General features: G+C 41.0%; 1 protein-coding gene across 3 annotated transcripts in view; it reads right to left on the bottom strand.

The window, feature by feature from the left end:
* Positions 1 to 17,292: 17,292 nt before the first annotated feature.
* znf704 (zinc finger protein 704) overlaps positions 17,293 to 24,168 on the bottom strand; it is a 94,624-nt gene continuing 87,748 nt past the window's right edge. For 2 of the 3 annotated variants that reach the window (XM_036145220.1, XM_012868617.3), the window contains exons 6-9: positions 23,014 to 23,308; positions 22,669 to 22,794; positions 19,038 to 19,129; positions 17,293 to 18,734 (exon numbers count right to left, since the gene is read on the bottom strand). In XM_036145220.1, the coding sequence (XP_036001113.1) occupies positions 18,620 to 18,734; positions 19,038 to 19,129; positions 22,669 to 22,794; positions 23,014 to 23,308 (628 nt within the window). In that variant the 3' untranslated portion in view covers positions 17,293 to 18,619. The remainder of the gene's footprint in view (positions 18,735 to 19,037; positions 19,130 to 22,668; positions 22,795 to 23,013; positions 23,309 to 24,168) is intronic. The other variant, XM_012868620.3, reaches the window with a different exon arrangement.

Here is a 24,168-nt window from a genome sequence, read left to right as displayed (position 1 = left end):
TTAGAATAATGTACTCTTTTTATTGTGTGGAAATGTTTTAATTCTTTAAGCCTGGATGAGAAAATAAACAATAATTAGTAGTAGTAGTAGTAGTAGTAGTAGTACAAATATTTTTTTGATTTTCAACATTTGTTTTTCTATTGTCTAAAAGATAATAAATAAATAAATAAATAAATAAATAAAGGGCTTGTTACATTCATTTAATTTCAGTCTGCTACTTATTGTTTCAGGGACAAAATTGGCTGTTAGGAATTGAGCAATGATGTAAAAGGAATTTAAATTCAAAAGGCAGCTTTTCTGTTTTCATGTAGAAAATGTAGAATAACTGGACCAGTTTAGATGTGAGTATTAAAAAAAAAGGGGGGGGGGGGGGGTATCCAGGCGGCAAACTAAACAGTCTGAATTAAGTCTAGGAGAAGTCTAAGCATTGGGAGATTTTTGCAACAGAACCATTTAGAGGCCAACTTCCAGTTTTGCATTTTTTCATAACTTTTGGACCATATAGATAATGCAACTCGACAAGGAAAGCTCAGAAAGACCAGATTCTATTTAAAAACCGGGGAGATCTGTAGGAATCCTCCGTTTTAGACGTTGGGATTTTAATTGGGAGTCACATTTTCATCTCTCACATGTATTGCTAAAAAAATAAAAATAAAAAATTCTAAAGGAACCTACCTCACGTGGAAAGACTTAGTTTTCACCTCTGTTTCAGTTTTTCATAATGGATATCACTGAACTCCAATCGACCTTGATTCAAGGGAAACCAGCTGATGACTCAGACGCAGTACTGGCGACGACCACGTGAGGGCAGCCAAGCACAGAAGTGCCACCTGCCTCTGATGGCTTTATTTTGCTATTCCTGACCAGACTGCCTGGAGCCTGAAGGCTGGCTGCTGTTGCATTAACTCATACTCACTCCTGCTGGCTGTTGTGTTAAACTAGACCTCTAGAGGAGACAATGTTCCTGTTTAGCTCCTGACTGTGAAGAAAAGGGGCTCTGCATGAGGATTTCACCAGATTAGGCCTATTAAAAAGGACTGAAATTCAGTTGTGGCCTGCTGTTTCTATGCAGCCGTTACAATGTCAGGGTTATTTCTTCCTTTCATTTTTCTAGAGGCAGAGTCTTGCTTAACATAATAGCAAACAAACTGTGAATACAATTACAGTATACTGTAAAATATGAGTATATTTTACTATTTTATTCCTACTATTTACTAAATAAATCTGAACAAATTGGTGAAGGAATTTAATAAAAAATGTCTGTTTCACTTCCTCACATTTGCTGCTGAAATATTCAACCTCCACTGCAATGAACATATGATAAATGCACATATAGAGACTTTCTGGTTGTACCAACCACTCAACGCACTTTTACACTAGAGTCACATTCACCCACCCACGCATTCATACACAAATACATAGCTTGGATCACAATTTGGAGTTTAAGTGCCTTGCCCAAGGGCATATTAATGTGTCAGTGGAGGAAGGGGAAATTTAACCTAATGTTTTGCAAGACGACCACACTTCCCACTGAGCCACAGTCACCCAAAATGAAAAATAACTAATATACGGTTTGTTAAAATGAATCACACATTTTTGCTTTAATGACAGAGGTCTCCAAATTCTTCAATCCTGTCATGATTGAGGGGATTCAACCATTTTCCTTCGTAGTGCAGCGTTTTGCTGTTATGAGGTTCAAAGCTAACTTCAGACAGGGTTCTTGAGAAATCAAACCCCACTATTTAGGGACAAATGGGCCCCATTTTGTTAATGTTTGTGGATTTGTGGGCTGCAGCCGCCTTTGTCCGAATCCCACCAGAGATTTTTTTTTTTCTTTTACAGAGTTTTAGTCCGATGACTATAATGCCCACGCCAGTATCCTCCAAGATGTCTTCTGAAACAAAGGCCTGGGGGATTTAGAGAGATGCTTAGGATCATTGTCTTGCTCGCTGATAGCATATTTTCTTGATTGAATCCATCTTTTCCACAACATGCTGCAGGTTTCCAGAGCCAGAGGAAGCAAGGCAGCCCCAGGAGCATCACTGAGCCACCGCCATGCTCCACTGCCTCGGTCTTCTATTCTGCATATGCTTCCTTGTTCCTCTTCCAGGCCTGAGAGGCTCCAGTTGAGCAAGTTGGAGCTGATTTTTATTTTGTTGTGCTTTTGGGTCAGTTCTGCTGCACGGATTGGAGCCATGGCATGGTGCCATTAGTAGTTTAGTTTGTGCCTCACGGTGAGGAATCAAAACCTCAGTGGCTGCTAAATTATTACAGTTATTACCCTGCTTGCTTATACCAATGCCGTTTCAGTCAAGGCCAAACATTTTGAGACAAAAAGAAACCTTTTTAAATTAATAAAGATTAACCTGATAAAAAAAATCTTATTTTGCCCATTTTATCACTGCAACAAAATGACCTGTTAGCATGTTTTTGGTGATCTTAACTGAGGGGAGCGTGTTGATCAAGATGGTGGGTGATATTGTCATAGTAATTGAGTATGTACGAATACTGATTCTACAAAAAGGAAAAGAACTAAAAAAGCAAGCTCTGCGTCTGTCCTCTCAAGAGGATTTACCAAAGAGATCAGGGTTTCCACCGGTGCAGAGCTTGCCTGGGAGATGGATTCTTTACAATGTTTAGGACATCTGGAAAAAGGACTGATTGGAGGAAAACAATCTGAACTCTACCACGTGACCCGACTCAGTTTTGCCTAAAGATTAGTTCAATTGAGAAAGAAAATGGAATCAAAACATCCTGCAGGAGCGACTTGGAGATAAATGATAAGTTTAACCCTAGAGCACAAAGTTGCTAGACAAAAGGGATAACTAACGAAATAATCAACATTTATTTTAAACTTTTGGGTTTATGTTCTGCAAACATCCCAGATTGCAATCCTGCTCGGCTCATTCGTTGACAATAAGGGGGAAAAAAAAGGACTTTAAAAAAACTGACAATCCTAAACTGACAAAACAAGAAAAGATCACATAGAAAATTTTGATGCTTTGCATAAACAATGCATTTTCTCTAAAGAAGCCTTTAAACCTTATCAGACTTTTAATGATTCAATTATATTTCTTTATTATATAAAGAAACGTGGAAAAAAAAGAACTGAAACTGTGGCAGCAACTGATGGCAGTCATTGCATGAATACTTCTTTCAACCCTAGCCAATCAGAGCGCAGGAAATCATCCAGCATAAAAAAAAAATTAACTCCATGTTTTCAGCTGCAAGCACCAACTCCCTGCTTTCTTTTGCAAAAAAAAAAAGCAAAATCTAATTTTAGACGCAACTAACAAGTCATATTATCTTTTAATGTGATGCTTTCCCCCTTTCTGACGCCACCCTGAGCAACCGCCCAAATGACCCAAATCACAAACCGCCACCGACAACAATGCAAATTAAGAAACATGTACAGTTTTTTTAAACAAACAGCTGCCAAAAGCCTTTATTCAATTAGAACCGGATGCTGCAGGATGGATCTCTGCAGAAAGTCTCAACCGTACAAACGACAACATCACCAGAAAACGCCAAAAAAAACAAAAGGAGGAAGAAAAAAACGTTTTACAACAAGAGAGATGGCAGTTTCTACACACAGAGTTCACAGGAATAAAACCATTACAGTTAACAGTCAGACTCTTCTCATGTAGAAAAGGAAAATCTTCATATACTGATCCAGAATCCATTTTATAATATCGCGCTAAAGAATATAAGGAAACATCAGAGGTACAATAGAATATACATTTTGTGAAAGAGCAGTTATATATTGCAGATATTCTGTATGTTGGTTTGATAAATATTCCCGGACGGACTCAGTGTGTCCCACTGACAGGCTGTGAGTGTGTGTGTTATGGAGAAGCAGACCCTTTTTAAAAATGTGCAGAAAGCGAACATTCAGTTCAAACATGGCTTTGTGTGTGTGAGGTCCAAATCCCACATTTACTGTTTGGGATACATTTCTCTGTTTTTTTGTTTTTGTTTTTATTATTATTATTATTATTTCTTTTTTTGGAACTAACTGCTGAGGTAAAAGCGATGATTGATGCCAAACTCATATCTGAACGTCAGCTACGCAGAGATGGCTCAGCGTCAAGAGGTCAAAAGGTGGCAAATAGCTCGATCCGTTCCAACTCGCCATCTTTTATGAAGTCGATTCTTTTTAAATTCTAGGCAAAGCCAAAATCTGAAAGCACAACGAGAACAGTGGGGCCTCCCATGACGCTCTTTTCCCTACCTAAAAGTCTCAAATTGGGCTAATATTAAAGATAACTTTCAATTAGTATAATTGTAATATTATAAAACAGCTTTATCAGAACATTTAAGACTATATTCCCGAGTGCAAATGCTACCTTTTAGGAGATTTCTCTTGCAGTTAAATATATTTAGATAATGGATCTACTGTTCTGTTAATCAAAGACATCTTTTTGTTGAATTTGAAGCAATCTCACGTTGTGTTAAACTTGCATTTTGGCTGTATTGATGTAGAGATGATCTCCTTCCCTAACTTTGAAGCCGGAAATCAGACGGCAGATAAAGTCACAGACTGCTCCTGGGCTCTCCACGTGCTGCGCCTCGTCATTATAACAAACACACACGGAGCTCCCTGCCACTGACTGCTTCTCACTGAGGCCTTAATTCCTCGCCATCCCTGCATGCAGCTCCTTGGAGGCAAATCTCATCCTCTTAGCCCAGAGAAGCAGCCCTGCATAGTGAAAAACATCCACAGAGCCGATTTCCTCCCTTCAGCTCCTATCTTGGTCAGTGGATCGAGGGTGATGCTCTGCAGTTATCCATGTTTATGATGATTAGTCACCCTGGCTGGTGCGGAGAGTGCCGGGGGGGGGGGCTTATTAAGCTCCGTCAGTCTTCCAGCTGATAACCTGCGAGGTACGACAGCTTGCTCGCTGAAATGTGCATCACGGCTGTGAAAGCTGGAACGCTTACAGTCGGATTGTTTGGAGCCGAGGAGATCGTGCTCGTGGCAAGCTTTTGTCTCCGCCTCCACCGGCGAGAGCAAAAAACAAAAACAAAACACAAACAGGAGGAGGTGTGAGTGTTACATAGAGCAGATGGGAGATGCCTTGGGAGGTCAGTGAAACGACTCTGCATCGACTGGCTGCAAAACACGCAAAAGCTAGCAGCTCCACAGCAGAGCGGAGCTTCTCAAGGCAGACGTGAGCAGCTTCCATGTCCTCCCCGGGTGAGACCCAGAGCCACGAGGACATATGTCGGACAGCGAGGGAACAAATCACTCTGACAGCGAGATATGATGTCCGAGTGTTTGTGTGGAAGGGTCTGAGACGGTGAAGCCGTACGTAAGGCCAGGGAGTGCCAGGCGGAGGAACATAAACAGAAGTCCTGGGAAGCTGGGGATCTGGGAAAAAGGTACTAGCCCCTCTACAGATGTCTTCTATTTTAGCCTTTTTGGCACATTTACATGATGCAGACTCTTAATATCACACAAAGAAAACATGTGTAAATAAAAAGAAAAACTTTTTCCCCCCAATGCTTTCATTGGAACATTATTTAATTTATCAACTGAATCAATTTTCTTGGAAAGCAGGGTTGAACAGTACCCGACGCACACGACGAAGTAGGCTTGACGATCTCAAAAGAAGCACAACAGGCCCCGATGTAAAGAAATTCAAGAACAGATAAATACTAAAGTCATTGTAAAGTCCAGGGAAGGCCCAGAGAACCACAGTGAGAGCCATTATCTACGAATAGAGAAACCACCAAACAGCGGAGAACGAATTCAAGATCATAGAAACGCAAACAGCAACATGGCTGCCTGGTCCGGGGAGTCCAGATATCAGCTGCAGCTTTTGGATGGTAGGGTCAGTGTTTGGGTTCAACATGAAAGCATAGCTCCACAGTGGTCTAATGGTGTCTGGAGCAGGTTTTTTGGTTCTAGTTTATATAAGTTTTTAAAGGAGGAGTGGCCGTTTTTCCAGGTGATTGTTTAGAAGTTATTGTGAGTAAGAAGAATGTCTTCAACAAGTCCCCTAAAAGAGCGATGTTCATCTGTTCGAAACTCCGTCTCCATCTCAGCACCTCACACTTCCTGGGCTCCATAAAGCACCGGTGACAAATGTTTGGAGCCAGTATGCTTTGTGTGTTGCTGGTAGCCGCATAATTAGGCTTTATGTGTGATCAAGGCTCGAGCTAATGCTGCAGTTGCTCAAACAGCCAGACTGGAAACAAACTGAGACGCTCAAAACCGTCTGACCTACCTAACCACGTCGCCTATTCTTTGATCTTTTCAAAGCAAAATCATTAAAGCTGTTGCCGTTAGAAACTAAAGGTGGAGGACACGTCTGCGGGATTCCCTCGACGGCATTTTTGCAGTTTTTAGGTTCTCCACATTTCTTTTTGACAAAGCGAGAAAACAAAGAGCTGAGGTGTTAATAGAGACCCAAGGTAGCATCTGCATACATAGTCTTTTTCAATTGTCAGGAAAAACACGTACGCAAGTGTTTCTCGATCTTTATGAATGGTAAACAGGTTTTTCAGTATTGTATTTGCTGTCTTAGGGTTTAGTAAGAAGATGTTTTAGATGTTAATGTCCTTCCTAAGAATGAATGTATTTCACTAAGACGTCCCCACTGCTTTCATTGTGTCGTTTCAGTCACACTTTTGGCTCCAAAGTAATAATCCTCTCTGTGACTGAAAGGAAATCCTGAGCTCCTCTGTATAAAATAATATCCTCTACCCCCCTCCTCTGCTATCTTCCATCCCCGTGCAACATCAGATATGGTCGTGTTTGACATTTCACAACCCAGCTGGGCCACCGAATGCACTGAGCAGAAGGAAAATAGGCTGCATCTACAATTAGGGTTTACAGATCAGAGGCGCATATAAAACATTTACATTTAGAGGCTTTCAATGGATAAAAAATAAAATGAATCGTGCCAAGCCCTGAAGGGTGGAGAGCAGCCTTAGCCAAAAAGAAAAAAAGTGCTAATACACCGTGTAGATAAATGTTTTATTTTTAAGAATGATTCAGGTAAGTTTTGTGAATTTGGTACGTGTCGCCATGCATTTCTGCAGATTTGACAAACGCCACATCTGCTTCAAATCTGTTGGTCCCATAATGGCTGAGATCACTTAAGGTTGGCTAGTCTTCATCTTTATTAGGCCCAGAAAAATGCATTGGAAAAACAAATTTTTTAATTTTTATGTTAGGGGTCTTTTAGGCTATGTTCACACTGCAGGTTTTTGATGCTCAATTCCGATTTTTAGAGTGGGGTCATTTGTACTATTAATTAAATGCAACTGGCGCTAGACTTCAGTTTGAACGGTTCAAGACCCCAAAAAAAATCCGACCGCAGACAACAGACACAGAAACGCAGCATTCATGAAAGTAATAATGGATGTAATTGTTACTGGAAGTGTTAAACAACGCTTTGTTGAACAAAAATAATTAATAGTGAATACAGGCGTCTCCGGGTTAGTATGAAGTTGTCGCGCAATGGGAACCGACAATATTAAGACCACAACGTAACAAGAAAAAGAAAGGTAAGACAAGAGAAGCAGCTATTACAATTGGCCGCTTGTGGAGCCGCGATTGCTGCTGCTGTAGTGAAGTCTGTGTGGATGCGTAGTGAGAGCCAGGACAGTGACGTAAACGACGCATGAAATACGACGCGACCGTTCAACCTGCAAGCGCTTTGAAAAATATCCAGTTTAACATTACATTTTAGTACTACGTACAGAAGTAGCGCTTTTATATTGGGCTGCCATTAAAAACACAGATATGGGTCAGATGTGGGCAAAACGATTGGATTTGGGTTGTTTTACCATGTTATGTGAACATAGCCTTAGATCCTGTTCAAATTTTAAACCCTCTTAAACAAAGATGAACATTTAGAATCTGTTAGCAACACCAGATCAACCCGGACCATCTTCCAACCACAGTTATGTGGACGTCTTTGCTCCTTTCATCTAAAATGTATGTCTTTTCAACACACATTTGGTGCAGGGAGTTAGACATACTTTGAAACCGCTTGGTTGAACCACAACAGAGGATAAAAAAAAAAAATTGCTTTTCTCAAACACTGAGGTGACGCCGGCAGTTCTCAACCCGTCGGCGGTGCTATGGCACAAATAGAAGACATTTATATAAAGTCAATAGTTTCCTTATTCGCATGCACATGCAGCATTAGAAATACAGTTAGACCAGAGTAGTACACAGATTTGAAAAAAGAAAAGTGTAAAAGTCCAGTGCGACAGTCATTGAGTTCTTGAGGTCTACGTGATTGTAATCATATAAAAACAGCCAGTGAGATGATCCTGTTGAAAGAGAGGGTGGGTCAACGCCCTCTGTTGCATATTCAGGTTAAAACCCATGGAGCTGTGTCACTAATGCCTCTGAAGAAAAGCCGCCAATTAATGCTGCATTCAAAGCCAATAATTGAATCAAGGCTGATGAGAGTGGGTGTTTTTTTCTTCTTCTTCTTCTACTACTTCCCTTTTAAAAAGACATTAATGTTCATCCACATTCAGCATGGAAGCGAGAGGAATCCCACCCATGTTCCTGTGGAAAGGGCTGCTCAGAAAGACGGATCATTTCACCGACTGTTTGGTGAAAGAAGCTTCCTTGCTTTCCCAAACACTCCCGGAGTGCACCGCGACATTTCCTCGCACGGTCGTCTACAAGCCCTTGTGTGAAAGGGAGAGAGGAGTCTCGTTTGGGAAAACAAAGACGACAATCGGACAATAAACAACGCACAGAAACACGGCTTCATTATCGTAATAGTCGAAAAATAGTTAACAAGTTACAGCAAAAGAGTAGAAAAGTCACTCCGAAGATCCTCCAACATCTTCCTGGAACCAAAAACAAAAAAAAAAGGGAGAGGCTGAAACGGGCCTCTCTGTACACAACGCACAGGACATTCCTTTTGCATCACAAATCTCTTGACTCATTGATACAAAAAGCAGAACTCGGACTAGCCAGCACCAGAGACATTCCGCCGTCGTCTTCGCCTGTGTGCCTGCGCTATCGGCAGCACACGTTTCTACACGCAACGTGGCAAAAACTCCACGCTTATCAAGGCACATTCAAGGCTCCTCCAAAGATACTCGGGCCGAAGAAGATCCTGGAAACACGCACTCCTTCTTTCATTGACAGCAACACCTGCACTGGCAGCCTGGGAAAAACAAAACAAAACGCAGTACCCCGTAAAGATGGTGGGCAGAAACCTAGCCGACGCTCCCCATCTCGTGACTTCTAGCGCCACAGAGCGCCACCTGCTGCCAGCCTGTTGTTACATCTGCTGAAAGCAGGAAGCATGGTGCGTAGCAAGGCAGATAGAGGTGCCTCCGGCATTTCTTTATCGCCTGCCGGGAGGGGAGGTGGCTGGTTAATCAGTAGCCACAGAGCTGAGAGGTCAAAGCCCCCTCGCCACGCCAAGAGCGCGCAACACAGATGAAGTTCTGAGAGTATACAGTTCTGGATACTGGTTAAACACCGATACTGGTTAGATATACTGCACCACAGCTTATATTGTAGCATATACTGATCCATATGTGGATGATACAGGATACATTAAGTGCCAGCTTCTTGTGACATACAAGTGTTGTCATCTAACTAAAGATCAGTTACATAAACCAGGACTCCATATAAAACCGTCAACACATGAGCTGCAGTTAAAGCCATTGCCGCCCGTAATTGCTCTGGACACAGAGCCCGGAGTCCACGTTGACTCAAGAGAGATGATTTTTATGACACCCATAAGCACTACAACACAATCTTTGTTTCGTTCTGCACATAATTCACAGCTCATTCCTTCGTTAGGCAGCACAGAACAACCAGCAGCTCTGTTCAGAAAAAAAAAAACAAAACTAAAACATCTCTGATTAATCTCTCCGGCGCAAACGGATCGCTTTTTTTGGCCTTTTGTCAGCATAGCTTCCAATAAGCTTTTGTGAAAACCCTCCCCGACGCTCAAAGATTTCAGGGCTGAGAGATCACTTTAATATGAATAAGTCAGATCAGATGCTGTTGGGCATCATTAGAAATATTTTCATCCGGCAGTTTTTCTTGAAACGAAGTGAATCATTCAGGATCTCCTACATGTTGCATCGTGTTCTCTGATTTGTTTGGCATTTAAGACCCTTAAGGTGATGCAATCATGGTTAACAGAGGCTATGTCTTGGATTTCTTAGTAAAAAAAAAAAAAAAAAAAAAACGCTTGTTGCAAAAATGGTGAAATAATTTAAACATTTGTTGATGAAAGCACTCATTTTATTCTCTCTGGAGCTTTTGACTGCTTCACATGGTCTTCATCAGAAGTTTAAGTGCTCTGTTGAAGCTTAGTCGTGTTATATGTAGCTTATATTTAAAATAACCTGAGGCTCAGATGATTCTGAGAGCTCAAGGTTACAAATCCGACCCGTGAAATTTCTTAAGACTTCATTACAACTCTTTATTTACCAGAGTATGGCTTAAATATGATAGAAGTCCCACTGGGAGAAGTGCATTGGATTTAGGTCTGCCATAGGCACCTTCTTCAGCTGGTCCCAAAAATTGAGATTAAGCTAAAATATTCTAGACTAATTCCCAGAATTATTAAGCAAACGTTTAATTAAAAAATATTTTTATAGTGAATTAATATTTTAAAAGGTGCAACCAACTGGCTAGCAAGAAATGGCCTTAGGAATATCAGCATTTTAGTTTTGTAGCAGCCAATACTGTAATTTGGTCATTTAAATGCAATAAAGCCAATAATGAATTGACTTGCTGGTTATGTATTAGAAATTTTGAGGAAATGACAAAATATTTTGCCAGTAACATGAAAGTTTTGGCTAGTTGTTACAGGGTAGCATTAAAAACTACTTTCAAACTGCAGCCAATAATGGCAAAATCTATCCAATGATATAATCCAATTTGTTGGAAATAAAGAATTATTGCAGCCTTTCTATAGATGATTAAACAAAAACAGCAACAGCAGATGCCAATCTCCTCTTTTATTAATTCATCAAAGGTTCAAACAAGGCAGCAGTCGCTCCCTTTAAAGAGTGATTGGGCTAAATTCAAAACTATTTGTTGTATAAAATCTTTATTTAGCATTAAATTGTTTATTGACTTGGATATGTGAATTCATAATCTCACCTTTGGTGAAAATGATTTGCTGTTAAGTGTATTTGGTAGTAAGCAAAAGGTTTTTGGATTTCAGGAGAATATTTCTGGAACGCTTCCTGTTAAAATGGAGTGGTTCCTTTCCACTGTCGCCACATGCTTGCTAAAGTTATAACATTAACAACTCGGCTGGGTTTCCGGAGACAGGAAATGTTTTACCAATTAGCATCATAAACCAAACTTGGCTGCGCTGTATTATAACCGTGATTGGATTTGAGATGTTTATTAAATTGAACTGAATTATATATATGAATTTGATCCGTTTACCTTGTAATGTGCTTTGAGATGACATATTTTATGAATGTATGCAATATAAATAACCACCATGTGTTACATCTTCCAAAGAGTTTTTTTTAAAATGCTGCATGAATAATTAATAACCAGCCAATGTAACAACTTTTTACAAATGTAACAAATATTACAAAATATTAATGACACTTTTGGCTTTTTTTGCATTTAAAAACACCAAAAATGATTATTCTGTCCTTTTAATGTCTTACTTTTGTCATACTACAGCATGTTAAATGATGCTCGGGTAAACTTATACATATCGTATCCATCCTAGTGAATACTATTTGTTTTGATCTACCGATGAAGACATTGTGTCATACATCAAAAGCTCAAGATACACAAGTAAGCAAATCTTTGACGAATATGACTTTTCTTCTGATTTAAGTGCTAAAATGTTTTACTTGTGCCTGGATGCGCCTCAGTGCACAAACATTTGACAGGAAATTATTGGAACCCCTCAAACCTTCACGGGTGTGCATATTTTTAAAGTTTTAAAACAAATGTGTGTTTTATTACAATAGCATCATCTTATACTTACACAATGTGAATACATGTAACCGGTCCGGAAGAAAATCCACATTAGGAAATCTAGTTCATACCTTCTAAACTCTCTTTTTGTTGATGGTACAGCACTTAATATTCTCCTTTAACAATTCAGGATATTGGAGCAAACGGAGAGAGGCATCTTTAGCCATTGGTCTTTGCAGGATTTCTAGAGTGCTCAGTCCTTTCTGTTTTTAAAACCATGATTAGCTATTAGTTTGAATTTTCTTTCCAATTTCTTTTTTTTTATTATTCTTTTTATTTTCCTATGTTTTAATCATGCAAAGCACTTTGCATTGTCCTTGTATGGAAATATGCTATTCAAATAAACTTGCCTTGCCTTCGTGATAGTCTTATCAGACCCTGGCTCACTGCACCGGTTTTCTACTGGATCTGGGTCTCAATGTTAGCCCGATGAACCACTTCTGAAAAAGTCCTTGATGGCAACCTCTTGGAAGTGAAACAGGCCCACAGCATGATAGATCCTCCTAAGTACTGAACAGTAGGAGTTTGGGGCCTTTCAACATATTCATATCTGTTCCAAGTCAAACTCGACTCCATATTAATCTCAACTGAGACTAAAGCGTTCAGTTTCAGTTCAAGTTGGAGGACTTCAGTGCTCTGAACCAATTTTTATTTAAGATTTAGCTTTACCATCCACCTCAACTCTAGTCCTCGTTCAGCCTTGTAGCTCCCAGCTCCAGTTATTTCTAACTCTAATTGGCTTATATTTATTTTACTTATTGTAGATATGAGCAAATTTAAGCAAGTACTTAATTAGTTGGAGACCTTTTTTAAGATATCAGAAACACATTTGCCTTGATTAATAGTTATGGTCACTTGTCTTCCCCATCTTTAATAATAGCTAAGACAACTCAACCTATGCCACATCACATTTAGATCATAAACAGGACTAATAATTAATAATTAATAGTTATTACTTTTATAAAACTTTATTTAGGAATAACATACACCTACCGTATTTCTATTTTTCCAAATTAAAAGCGATATTTTCATTATGCAATGATGCTACTGCAATAAAAGATGAATTTATGTTCAGCCTTTTTCCACGTCCTTACAGATAAGGGCGTCATAGTTGTCACTAACTTGTGTCCGGACACTCGGCAGACTTGAGTCAGGGTGGTTTTTATTTTCATGTTCTCTACAGCAATAATAACAACGTGTACAAAATGGAATCAATGCGATCAGTGGGAGAAACAGCACTGCGTGGGTATCTATAGCACCTCTGTTTCTCCCCTGCCGTGGCCACAGCACCAGATCCCCCCGACCTCAGCGGGCCGAGAGTCTCCGAAAGCACCGACAGGCTGGAGCCAAGTTTGTGCCGTTGTTGACGAGTGATGTTCTCGGCACTGTGAAGCAGGTCGGACCGTTCCAGGAACAAATCCCAGAGTTCCCAGAGAGGTCTGACAAATACAGCAGCGAAGCTCTTGGAGCTTTATTTGGATCGAACCTAAAATAAACAGTGTTAGATTAGCTTATTTTAGCCAAATGTAGTAAAAAAAACTAAACAAAAAAAAAAACACGTCAAGATAACATCTTGTAGAATTAGCTGCCTGGAAATGCCGCCGCTTAATTTGTCCGGCTTTGCCAGCACCTCTGAGCACTGCGGGGACTTGCTCCTGGAGCCTCCACTGCAGCTGATGCCAAGTTTTTCCAAACACAAGAGAAGAAGAACATAAAAGCACCATAGTGATGGAGAGAAAGCAGTGAGAAGCATATGGAACAACAATTACAAAATGCACAATAAAGTAATAACTTCCAACTCAGCTGTAACTAAAACATCCAGGAACCCAGATTGGACGCGAGCGAACCCGGTGACACATTGAGAAAGGTGTGCAACTTCGCCCGGCGGTCCTTCAGGTGCCCACGCCTGCTGAGGCAGGGAAGCAAACACAACCTCAGTTATCTGGGAACAAGGCGCCGACTCAGCGGCGGGTTTCGGGACACCTCAGCAGAGTAGTGGGAACATGAAGGAACCCCAAGCGGGTCACACTTAAGGAAAAGAGAACGACCCGCTGAGACTGTAACGCGTTTCCTCCCACAGCCTCCTCAGAAGAACATGAAAATAAAACAAATAAACAGCTTATATATATATTTATATGCATATACACATGAAAAAATAGTGAAAGGAAAACAGCCTAAGCTCTTTTTTTAAGCTTTGAATTTAAATGTTTCTCTTTTTCTGAAACTATATAGATTTGTCCTTTTTTTTTTTTAAACAACAATATGTTCACATTGTACAAGGGCGAATAAGCTTTGAAATCATCTAAATGTAACAACAGAAGAACAATGATCCGAAATTAAGGCTGAACAGCTACTTTTTCTCACAAACTGTCCTCCTAATCAAAGGATCCAGATGAACCGATCGATCCGTCTGCTTGAAAACAGAACAGGCGTTGAGGATACACAACAAATCCCATATATACAGAAACGACAACAAAAAGGACAAACGTAAGAGCTACGGTCTGCAGATGTGGAAGTACTGACTGTTAAAATGGCAAATGCGAGTTTATCAGCTGGTGTTGGTTTATAATAACTTGTGTGAAAATGGCTGACAGAAGTGCAAACCAAGATTAGAGCATGCATTTAAAAAAAGTAAAAAAATCAACCCGCCACATAAAGCGGAGTAAACACAGAACAGGAAGAGACGAAGCGCCTGCTTGTCGGGCCCTTCGTCTCCTCTTCAACACGTTTGTCTCCGATTCACAACACGGTAATGAAGTCGGCCGCTGTCCCTTCGTCGCCTCCGAGCCGAGAATGGAAGCGGAAATTCAAAGAAACACTTTTTGTATGAAAAGGGAAATGGCTTCAGTTACAATCTGAAGGGTCAAGCTTAAACTGTCGATCTGTTTGCACGATGCGAAGTGAAGGAGTAGTGCAGTGCACGGTTAACAACACACAAGTGAAAGAGTCAGGTGCTGGGCATTTCACCGCTTTGCCATTTTGTACTTTTGGTTGTTTCTTATTTGACTTTTGCAGGTTTGGAAAGGAGCCGACCGCCCCTGAGATGCACTGGACCAATACCGGCTGGTATTGAGCTCGATCTGCCCTGACCAGTGAGAGGTTGGTCAGAAACTCAGAAGTTGGATCTCTTTTAGAGAACATAAGCGCTACACGGTCGCATCGACCACAACCCTCTTCTGTATAGAACTTTTTAACTTTAACTTTGTGAAAAATAATCCAAACTGTATTTGCCAAAGAGGTAAACATCTATAGAAACTGTATTATGGAACACGTCAGTCCTTAGCCTGCAATAAGAGAGCATACGGATAACGGTAAGGCTAAACACATTACAGCAGCATTGCCATGTTTTACCCCAGGCTCACATTGAATGCAGTGCAAATCCGGTTGCGGCGCCGCAAGGAACCCAAATTATAAAAAAATCAACGTGTTGATTTTTTATAATCATCAGTTGCATCCGGTTGTGGGTCCGGTTACTGAGGCCGTGCCGCGCTGCAAAAAATTCTGCAAGAAGGAAGTTTGACCAGACGGAGCAGCGGTTAACGGAGCAAGCTGCTGAATTTCATGAGTTAAACAGGAAACATCGGGCGCTAGACAGGATAAAGTTCTGGTGAAATCAGAATAAAATCACCGCAGCAACTTAGCTAGCTAGACGAGCGTAAACAAAACGACGACACAAAAAACACGAGGAAACAGAGGGGGCTTTAGGAGGGTGAAATAGGATATTTCAGCGCATGGATAACGAGTTTTGCCCTAGAAAAAAAAAATGAAGACCATGGCTGTTTTTAAATAATTTTTCATCTCGTCAGTGCTGTTTACGCAGCTGACCGCTGTTTCCCTGGGAGCAATTTGAGTCGGGGTTTGTGGCAAACTGCGACTGGATCAGGACGGCAACCTGCGCTGCATTCAACGTGAGCCCGGCGTTAATGTTTGGATAGTTCAGCCTCTGTCCATCATGGAACATGCTGGAGTAGGAAACCACCTATAATAATCTGGCTGCCTTTGGTGGTATTCACAAGACCGTTTATCACAAATATTTACAAGGAAAATGCAACTGTGATTTAGAGTTAAGTAGTACCAACTACCTAAAATATTAATTATTCAAGGATGTTACTCACAGTGCCAAGTGCTAGTGGCCACTTATGTTGACCTATCAGACCTGGGAATGATATCTAACCCAACATAACCGTCTTCCAGTCCCAGGAATGAAAACCGGCAGGATTTGCTACCTGTTTTGCTGATTGACCAAGCTAACAATGATGTATTTCAGTTTTTGTACTTTCAAACGCCATTTTAAGGTCTGGGTCCGATGGGCACCTCTGACTTTCCTTATCTGGATTCAGACTTTCTGTCAATTTTTCCAACTTGACACTTGGGACTTTTTAACTTCTGAATAAAAAGTGGTGCCTCAAACTAACAAAGGCCAAGTCGTTCTGTACAGCCGAGTTGAAAATGTCCATCAGTAAGGCGGTTCTTGAAGGCGCAGTATGAACCAGAGCGGTACTCGTTTTAAAAAGCTGAAAACCACTGTTCTAAGGAATATACACAGCGACTTCTCGTTAAGATCTAATTTTACAGCTGCTGCTCTCTCTCTCTCTCTCTCTCTCACACACAGAGTGACATGATCTCTAATTTGAACGTAAACAATTAACAATGACTTACAGTAGAGATTTAAATGCTATTCTTAAACATAGTTTTCAAACTTAAATCGAAATGTGACTAAATCTTTACAGGCATGTAAAACTTGGCGGCAGCGGGTTTTACAGGAACCAGAGATTTGGTAACTTGCTACAGAAGTTGGACCGGTGCATCTCTTGTGATGTGTCAGATGATACCCAGCTTTAGGGCTTTCCCCCTTTGACCACAAATAATTTTAATTGCTTAGAATCTACTGAAAGGAAGCATAGTTTAGTGAGCCCAACAAATATGATCTGTTAGCAGGTTATATTTTGTAGATATTATGATTTAATTGGTTGGGGGGGGGGGGGGGGGTAATCGGACATAGTTGATTGGTCCAAACAAGGCTCAGAAGCTCAAGACTAAGGAAGTAGAGTGCTATATAAAGTCTTCCCTTCACAAAGTCGAGTTAAATTAAGTTATGCATAAGAGTTGAGCTTATGCATGATTAAATATCTCCAGTATTTCTCAAAATACCCGACTGCTGGCAGAAATAACCTAAGGAAAGGTTAAACGGCTTTCTTACGAGGATGAAATGGCAACACGTGAACACGTGACGTTGGTACAAAACAGCAAAGCGGTGAACTGACCCAGAGCTCCCACAACTTTTCCCTTCACTTCTTTAAGAAACAAGAATCGGAGCACGCAACTATGTCCTTTTTTTTTGTTTTTTTGCTGTTACATCTCATTCAAAGAAGTCATCTCAATAAGAAACTGAGCTTACGTAGCAGTATAAATCAGCTTGTTTTTAAATTAGTGCAACATTTTTTGGTTATCAGCCCTCCTATGTTTAGCTTACAGATAATAAAAGATGCACCTTTGTGGCATTATGTAAACAAAGTTGCCTTTTTAAGCGGTTCCCTTTGGAAAACTGCAAAACGTATACAAGGAGGAGGGTTATTCATCTCTGCGTGTGGTGAAAAGATTTTTTTTACGGTGTGACTTCAGGAGCTAAAAGGGAGTCGTCTTTTTTTTTTTTTTTAGAACACGTTCTGTTTAACAGTTTCAGTTTGATCCCATTGAAATAAGAAAAGAAGCAACATGCTCAAAACAAAAAAGTAGACATTGAAGAGCAACAAAAGCTATAAAAAAAAGAACAACCATAAAGAACATGAAAGAGGAAGGAGGTTCACCGAAAGAGAGAAGCTGCTGCTTCAGACAGTTAAACCCAACGTCGAAGCTACTGGTTCCTTTCCTCTCTTCAGAATCGCATCCCTGAACATCAGGAAGGACTTGACCTGATTAAGCAGGCTGATACTTCTTTTTAAAATGTGACGTGGTCCATCTGCTTTCCCTGACTGTAAGTGTTGCATTGATCATTCACCTTCGTGCGTCTCTCGCTTCCTTCTCGTTCCCGCCGTTCATCCAGCTCCCTTTAGGTTCCTGCGGAGCGCTGAAGGAACATGGCTGATTGTGATAAAATCTGACCTCGAAACGTCCAGAAAATTAAACAAAACAAGTGAAAGGGTTGAAGGAAACAACAATAGATCCTCCTCCAATGTTCTTCTTGTGGATAAAGATAAAAAAAAAAGTAAAAGTCTTCTTTTTAATCTTTTACCAAAACACAAAAATGCTTTTTGGTCTTTTTTTTTTCTTTTTTCTTCTTAGACAAGACTTCCCATTAAAAACCAGAGCTGTACAAAACATAGAAAGATGAAACACTGAACCCAACATGAAAAGATCTATTTTTACATCATCTAGCTGCACAGGGGTTTCCCATTCACTGGAAATGACGGGACTGGCGGAGGCAGTAAAAAGGAACCTGGACGGCGCTGTGACAAAAAAGAAGCCTTTCTGCCATCCTTCATTTGCCTCCGTTGCTGGAAGGGATGTCGCTAACGTGGTAGAGGGGCCGGAGCTTGACGGTTAGTTGCGATTCTGGGCTGCAGAAAGACCAATTGCATGCAAAATGAAGCCCCCTCCCGCTAGGTTTTGTCTGGCCGACGGCCGCTGCGCCTGCTGGAGCGGCGTTGCGCTGGCCGGGTGGGATCAGTCGGTGAATCTCTGGCAGGCTTTCTTCCAGCGGCAGGCGGTGCACCACATGTCGCGGTTCTCCATCCCGTAGACCTTACGGCACTTCTTTCCCTCGCCGCGCACTTTCCGGCTGGGTGCGGGGGGAGAGGGGGGGAGGAAGGAAACAACAACAAAGGTCACGCTGTAGTAAAATAGGCAAATAGGATCCACTTTGCTAATACGCAAAACAAATTTCACAACATGCAGTAAATTAAACTCTTTATTGCACATCTTTTTTTTTTTTTTTTGCAGAAAATGCAATTAGATTTACTGGTTTAACACATTTTATTATGTGCTTCCCCTTTACTTAGTAATTAATCAAACCCAAACGAGTTAGTGTCAGGTTAGAAACAAAGAGCAGGGTGGGGGGGGGGGGGGGGGGGGGGACCAGTACCTGAGGGCGGTGGTCGCTCTAGGGGGGGACGACAGGACGGCGATGGTCTGGGACCGCTGTTCTCCAAATCCCTGGCTTTCAGTGGGAGACACCTGGAGAGAGTTAACAGAAGTTTAATCCTGTGAATTAAAACAAAACCTGAACATAAATGGAACATTTTTACCCAAAAACCAGTGACACACTTATGTGCACCCCTACTAATTTCTCCTAAAATAAAATACTACTAAAGCATTTTAGTAGAGGTTAGGAACTTTTAAGTAATCCATGACTTTTCCTCTGGGGTGTAAATATGACGTGACACAGAGGCCCGTTTCTTAGCTTTTTCTTTCTTTTGCTACTCTACAAAATGGGAAATACAAGTAACCATGCCACTGAAGTAAGACAGATGTGCCTTCATTAGTGAGGAAATTAACACGAGGAACAGAGATCCTCACCTAAAGTTGCTGGTAACTGGAACGGAGAGAAACAAGGATGGACAAGAACCTACATTCATCGTTGTCACTCTGGCATATACAGGACTGTCTCAGAAAATTAGAATATTGTGATAAAGTTCTTTATTTTCTGTAATGCAATTAAAAAACATGAAATGTCATACATTCTGTATTCATTACAAATCAACTGAAATATTGCAAGCCTTTTATTGTTTTAATATCGCTGATTATGGCGTACAGCTGAAGAAACCCAAAAATCCTATCTCAAAATATTAGAATATCGTGAAAAAGTATACTAGTAGGCTATTCAACTAATCACTTGAATGGTCTAATTAACTCGAAACACTGCAGGGTCTCCTGAGCCTTGAAAAACACTCAGCTTGGTTCAGTAAACTAAATCACAAGTATGGTAGTGGTTAAGAGACGACATAAGATTCTCACAGTAACTGGTGTACTGACCATGGCATTACTGTCCTTGATTGGCCTGCCAATTCCCCTGACCTGAACCCCATAGAGAATTTGTGGGGTATTGTGAAGAAGAAGCTGAAAGACACCAGAGCCAACAATGGAAATGAGCTAAAGGCCGCTATTGAAGCATCCTGGGCATCCATAACACCTCAGCAATGCCACAGGCTGATTGCCTCCATGCCACGCCGCATTGATGCAGTAATCTGTGCAAAAGGATTCCCAACCAAGTACTGAGTGCATTAATGGACATTTTCAAATGTTTGATTTTGTTTTGCTGTTATAATTTTTTTTTTTTACTTAGTCTGAGGAAATATTCTAATATTTTGAGATAGGATTTTTGAGTTTTCTTCAGCTGTACGCCATAATCAGCGATATTAAAACAATAAAAGGCTTGCGATATTTCAGTTGATTTGTAATGAATCCAAAATGTATGACATTTCATGTTTTTTAATTGCATTACAGAAAATAAAGAACTTTATCACAATATTCTAATTTTCTGAGACAGTCCTGTAGAAGAGGACGGTAAGGGAGGTAATGGAGTAAGACTCTCCAAAGAATCACTGCTGCACAACTGCAGCAAAAAGTGTCATATTGGTGGTAATCGACTCACAATAACATCAATCAAACATCTTGTACATGTCTACTGATTGTTACGGTACACTTGTGCACTTTGATGTGAGACAGGCATCTAGAGTGAGTCTGAGCTCTAGATGTACAGCGGCAGACGCAATGGAGAGCGGCTTGGCTTCATTTGTTGAGTACAGCAAGAGAACATGGATGCTGGGCGCCTCTGCACCGTGCCTGGATTCTCCAGGCGTCCAGACACGGTGCAGGTTCATAAAACACATCACAAAGCTGAGCTTCTCTGATTGGTTGACATGCATCGTAAATGTGCTAATTTTATGAACCCGAGAGGCCAATTCTCAGCTTTTCTGGATGAAGAAGTTCATATGATTGTGGAGAAATCAAGCTTAACATGGAATAGGCGAAAGAAAGGAAAGATCCGGCACGAGGAGCCGACCTTTAAGTGCGGTGGAGGATGTGATCCTGTGGGTCGGTTTCTATTTCCAACAGCCTGGGGAAACTGTTACAGCGCTGAAGTATTGTAACGATCCAAAACATATCGCCAAATCAACACAGAGATGGCTTGCAGGACACAAAACCAACCGTCTCCCATGACCATGTCAGTCATCAGAACTGCATCCTAAATAAAACCTGTAGGGTGAGCTGAAGATGAGGAGCAGCAAGAGGGAGGACCCAAGATCCTGGATGACCTAGAGAGATTGTGTTATAGGAACAGTGAAAGACCCCTCTACCTGTATCCTCCAATCTAACCACCATCAGGAAAACGTGTAATTGAAAAATGAAATGAAGATATTAATTATGATCGACCCTCATTTCCTGGCTATCTTTATCTTCAGCACAATCATCCCACCATCTTTCTGAGCTTTGGTATCTCTGCAGCTAATGAAAAGGATCCGGCGTTGGGCACCCAAAATGCAAAATATATCACTGACATGCATGGCACTGGAACATTTTATATCCCACCGAATACTGCATCCAAGGAGTCCCTTGCAAATGCCAACGTGCACACATGGATATTATGATAACAGCGATTCAACATGCTGTGCAGCTATACTCTAGTCTAAACGTCTGAAACACAACAGAGCGCTAAGGACTAAAGCTTAAAGCAGAAAAACAATTAAAGATTTGTTTTTTTTTTTCTATGCTTTACAGTGAGATTATGCTACTGCAGTATCAGGTGGATTTAGCTGCAGCATTTCACGGCTCTCAGTTTCAAACGTTTCCAGACTTGAAACTGAGTTTTGAAGATTTCTTCCCTCAGTTTTAAACTCATCTCCATCGTTATGGACATGAGTGCGGTAATTGAATGCGGTAATTTGCAAAACATGCCATAACACCATTGCCACAAAAGGTAGCAGTAGCACAAATTTGTTCCACCTAAAAAGTAATCCAGTGCAAAATGAAGACTCTTGTAAACTCCGCCTGTCGTAAAACTGTTGAAACTGGAGTCTTCTTTTGCTAAATGACAGGAAAAAACGTTTGTTTAAAATTTCCCAGCACCTAAAGAGCAACAGAAATATTTTTGAGATGCTCTGAATATGTAGCTGCGACTGGTCAGTTGATTTTATAGTCACAATACAAGCTTTTGTTTTTGGGATCGTCACATTTTTATTATACAGATTTATATGTCTTAAGCACAAAAGAGCACCTTTTATTTCAGGTTTATTTTCTGTCAGGTTTTTCCTTGGTGTTCCTTTTGGCCGCTGGGATGTTCTGTTTTTTTAAGGTCCAGCGTTGATCACGAAAGAGCTCTAATGTGACAATATTGTAATTTGTGAAAAACTTCTATGTGCAGCTGTGGTTAAAAAATGGCTAAAATGTAACATTTTAAATTAATTTTAATTTTGCAATAAATTTTTCAAACAAAATAAAATTGACACGTTAATATGGGATATACCAATGCCACATTAGGCACTATTTGGCTAAAAACATTTGTTATTCAAGGTTATTTGAACATATCGTGATATATATTGTGTATCGCGATATAGCCCAAAGATATCGTGATATTAGATTTTCTTCATACCGCCCACCCCTACTCTCATCCTGTGTAGGAACCCTGACATCTGTAGCGAGGGGAAGGGGGGGGTCAATAAATTTGGAGGGCTGCATGATTAAACAAATGTCTGGCCGTGTTGACATTCCCTCACCGTGTTCCCTGTGAAAGTGACGGGAGGAGACTGCCAGGAGATGCTGAAGCTGGAGCTGTTGGTGGGAGTGAAACTGGCGGAGGACGAGTTACTGCTGCTGGAGGGAATGGACACTGGAGCTGTGGCCTGAAGGAGGAGATTCAAACAGCACAGAGGATGCTGAGCAAGGTTCGTGTTCGTCTATCGCCCTTTCCCGCTTTACATCACAAAGCGCCGACTTCTACGGTTCTACAGCTAATCCAAGATTTTGGCTAACTGGATATGGTAGGACCCCTTACGAGGAGTATTTGTCGCAGCAGCTTGGAAAACCCAGCATACGGGTGTTTTGCGAGCCACTGTACTCACCTGGTAGGCGTGGTCCGTGTGGATGAGGTAGAGAGCGCTTGGTGCAGAGCGGCTGAGAGGGGTGGTGCCGCCGGCGTGAGGCTCCTTGGAGTCGTTGGGATGAGGGGCTCGGTGGGAGTCCGGCGGATGGCTGAGAGGTGGCAGAGGCGACGGAGGCGGGGGCGGGGGAGAGAGGATGGAGGAGGACACAGGCGACAGGCTGCTCAGCCCGTCGGCCACAGAATCCGTGTTGAGCTTGATTTCTGTGTAGTAGAAGTCCTCCTCGCCGTCGCTCCAGTCAGAGTCACAGTTACGCCTAAACGAATGACGTACGGAGAAAAGTGAATGTGTGGAGACGTAAAAACAAGAGGTTATGTGACAGCGAACATGACAGCGAAATGTCACGATAGCCTAGCTACACATCAAAGCCAATTGATCAATCAGAATCTTTTCAGTTTTCCCATACTCACAACATGACATGTTGTTTAGGATGCCAGACTATAAACCAGCGACTATTGAGGTTATTGGGAGGCAAAATAGCTGTATTTACATGCACAAACTTTCAGGATCAGATTAAAATGTATTTGGATTAAATAATCGGACTGTACCATTTATATGGGCACACAATCAAGTAATCCAATCATAATGTGTGTGTATTTCCACATGGCTTTATTCAGAATAGAAGCACTCTGACATGCGCAGTTATCAAATTCCCCTAAAAAAGAAAAAGAAAAAACAAACAGAAGAAGAAGTACTTCTGTCTTTGCTAAAGATAAAAAAAAATAGTAAACATTGCCGTATTATACGAGTTTGTTTGTCTTCTTTGGACTTTCATGATGTTCTAATTACGGTTGAAACGTTAGTGATGAAGCAACAATCTTAAGCTCTTTTAGTATTTCGAATAGAAAGGTTGTATCGGGAGCCCCGACAGTTTTGCTTCACAACGTATCCCCGCCATTCGCCAACATGGAAATATAACATGTTCAAGTCGGGCGCACATGCACACTCGGGTCAGTTCACCACATTCGGAATAACTTGATCCTGACAAGCGTTTATATGCATGTTGATCGGATTATCAATCGGCATAAGTCGCCCGTCTGATTCGGTTTACAATTTAATTCCAATTGAGCTTAATCCGATCATCATATTCCGATTGGCTTGTTTAAATCACACGTT

This window comes from Fundulus heteroclitus, chromosome 13 (assembly GCF_011125445.2).
Source record: "Fundulus heteroclitus isolate FHET01 chromosome 13, MU-UCD_Fhet_4.1, whole genome shotgun sequence".
Taxonomy (NCBI): domain Eukaryota; kingdom Metazoa; phylum Chordata; class Actinopteri; order Cyprinodontiformes; family Fundulidae; genus Fundulus; species Fundulus heteroclitus.
This window is presented reverse-complemented; position numbering and strand designations above follow the sequence as displayed.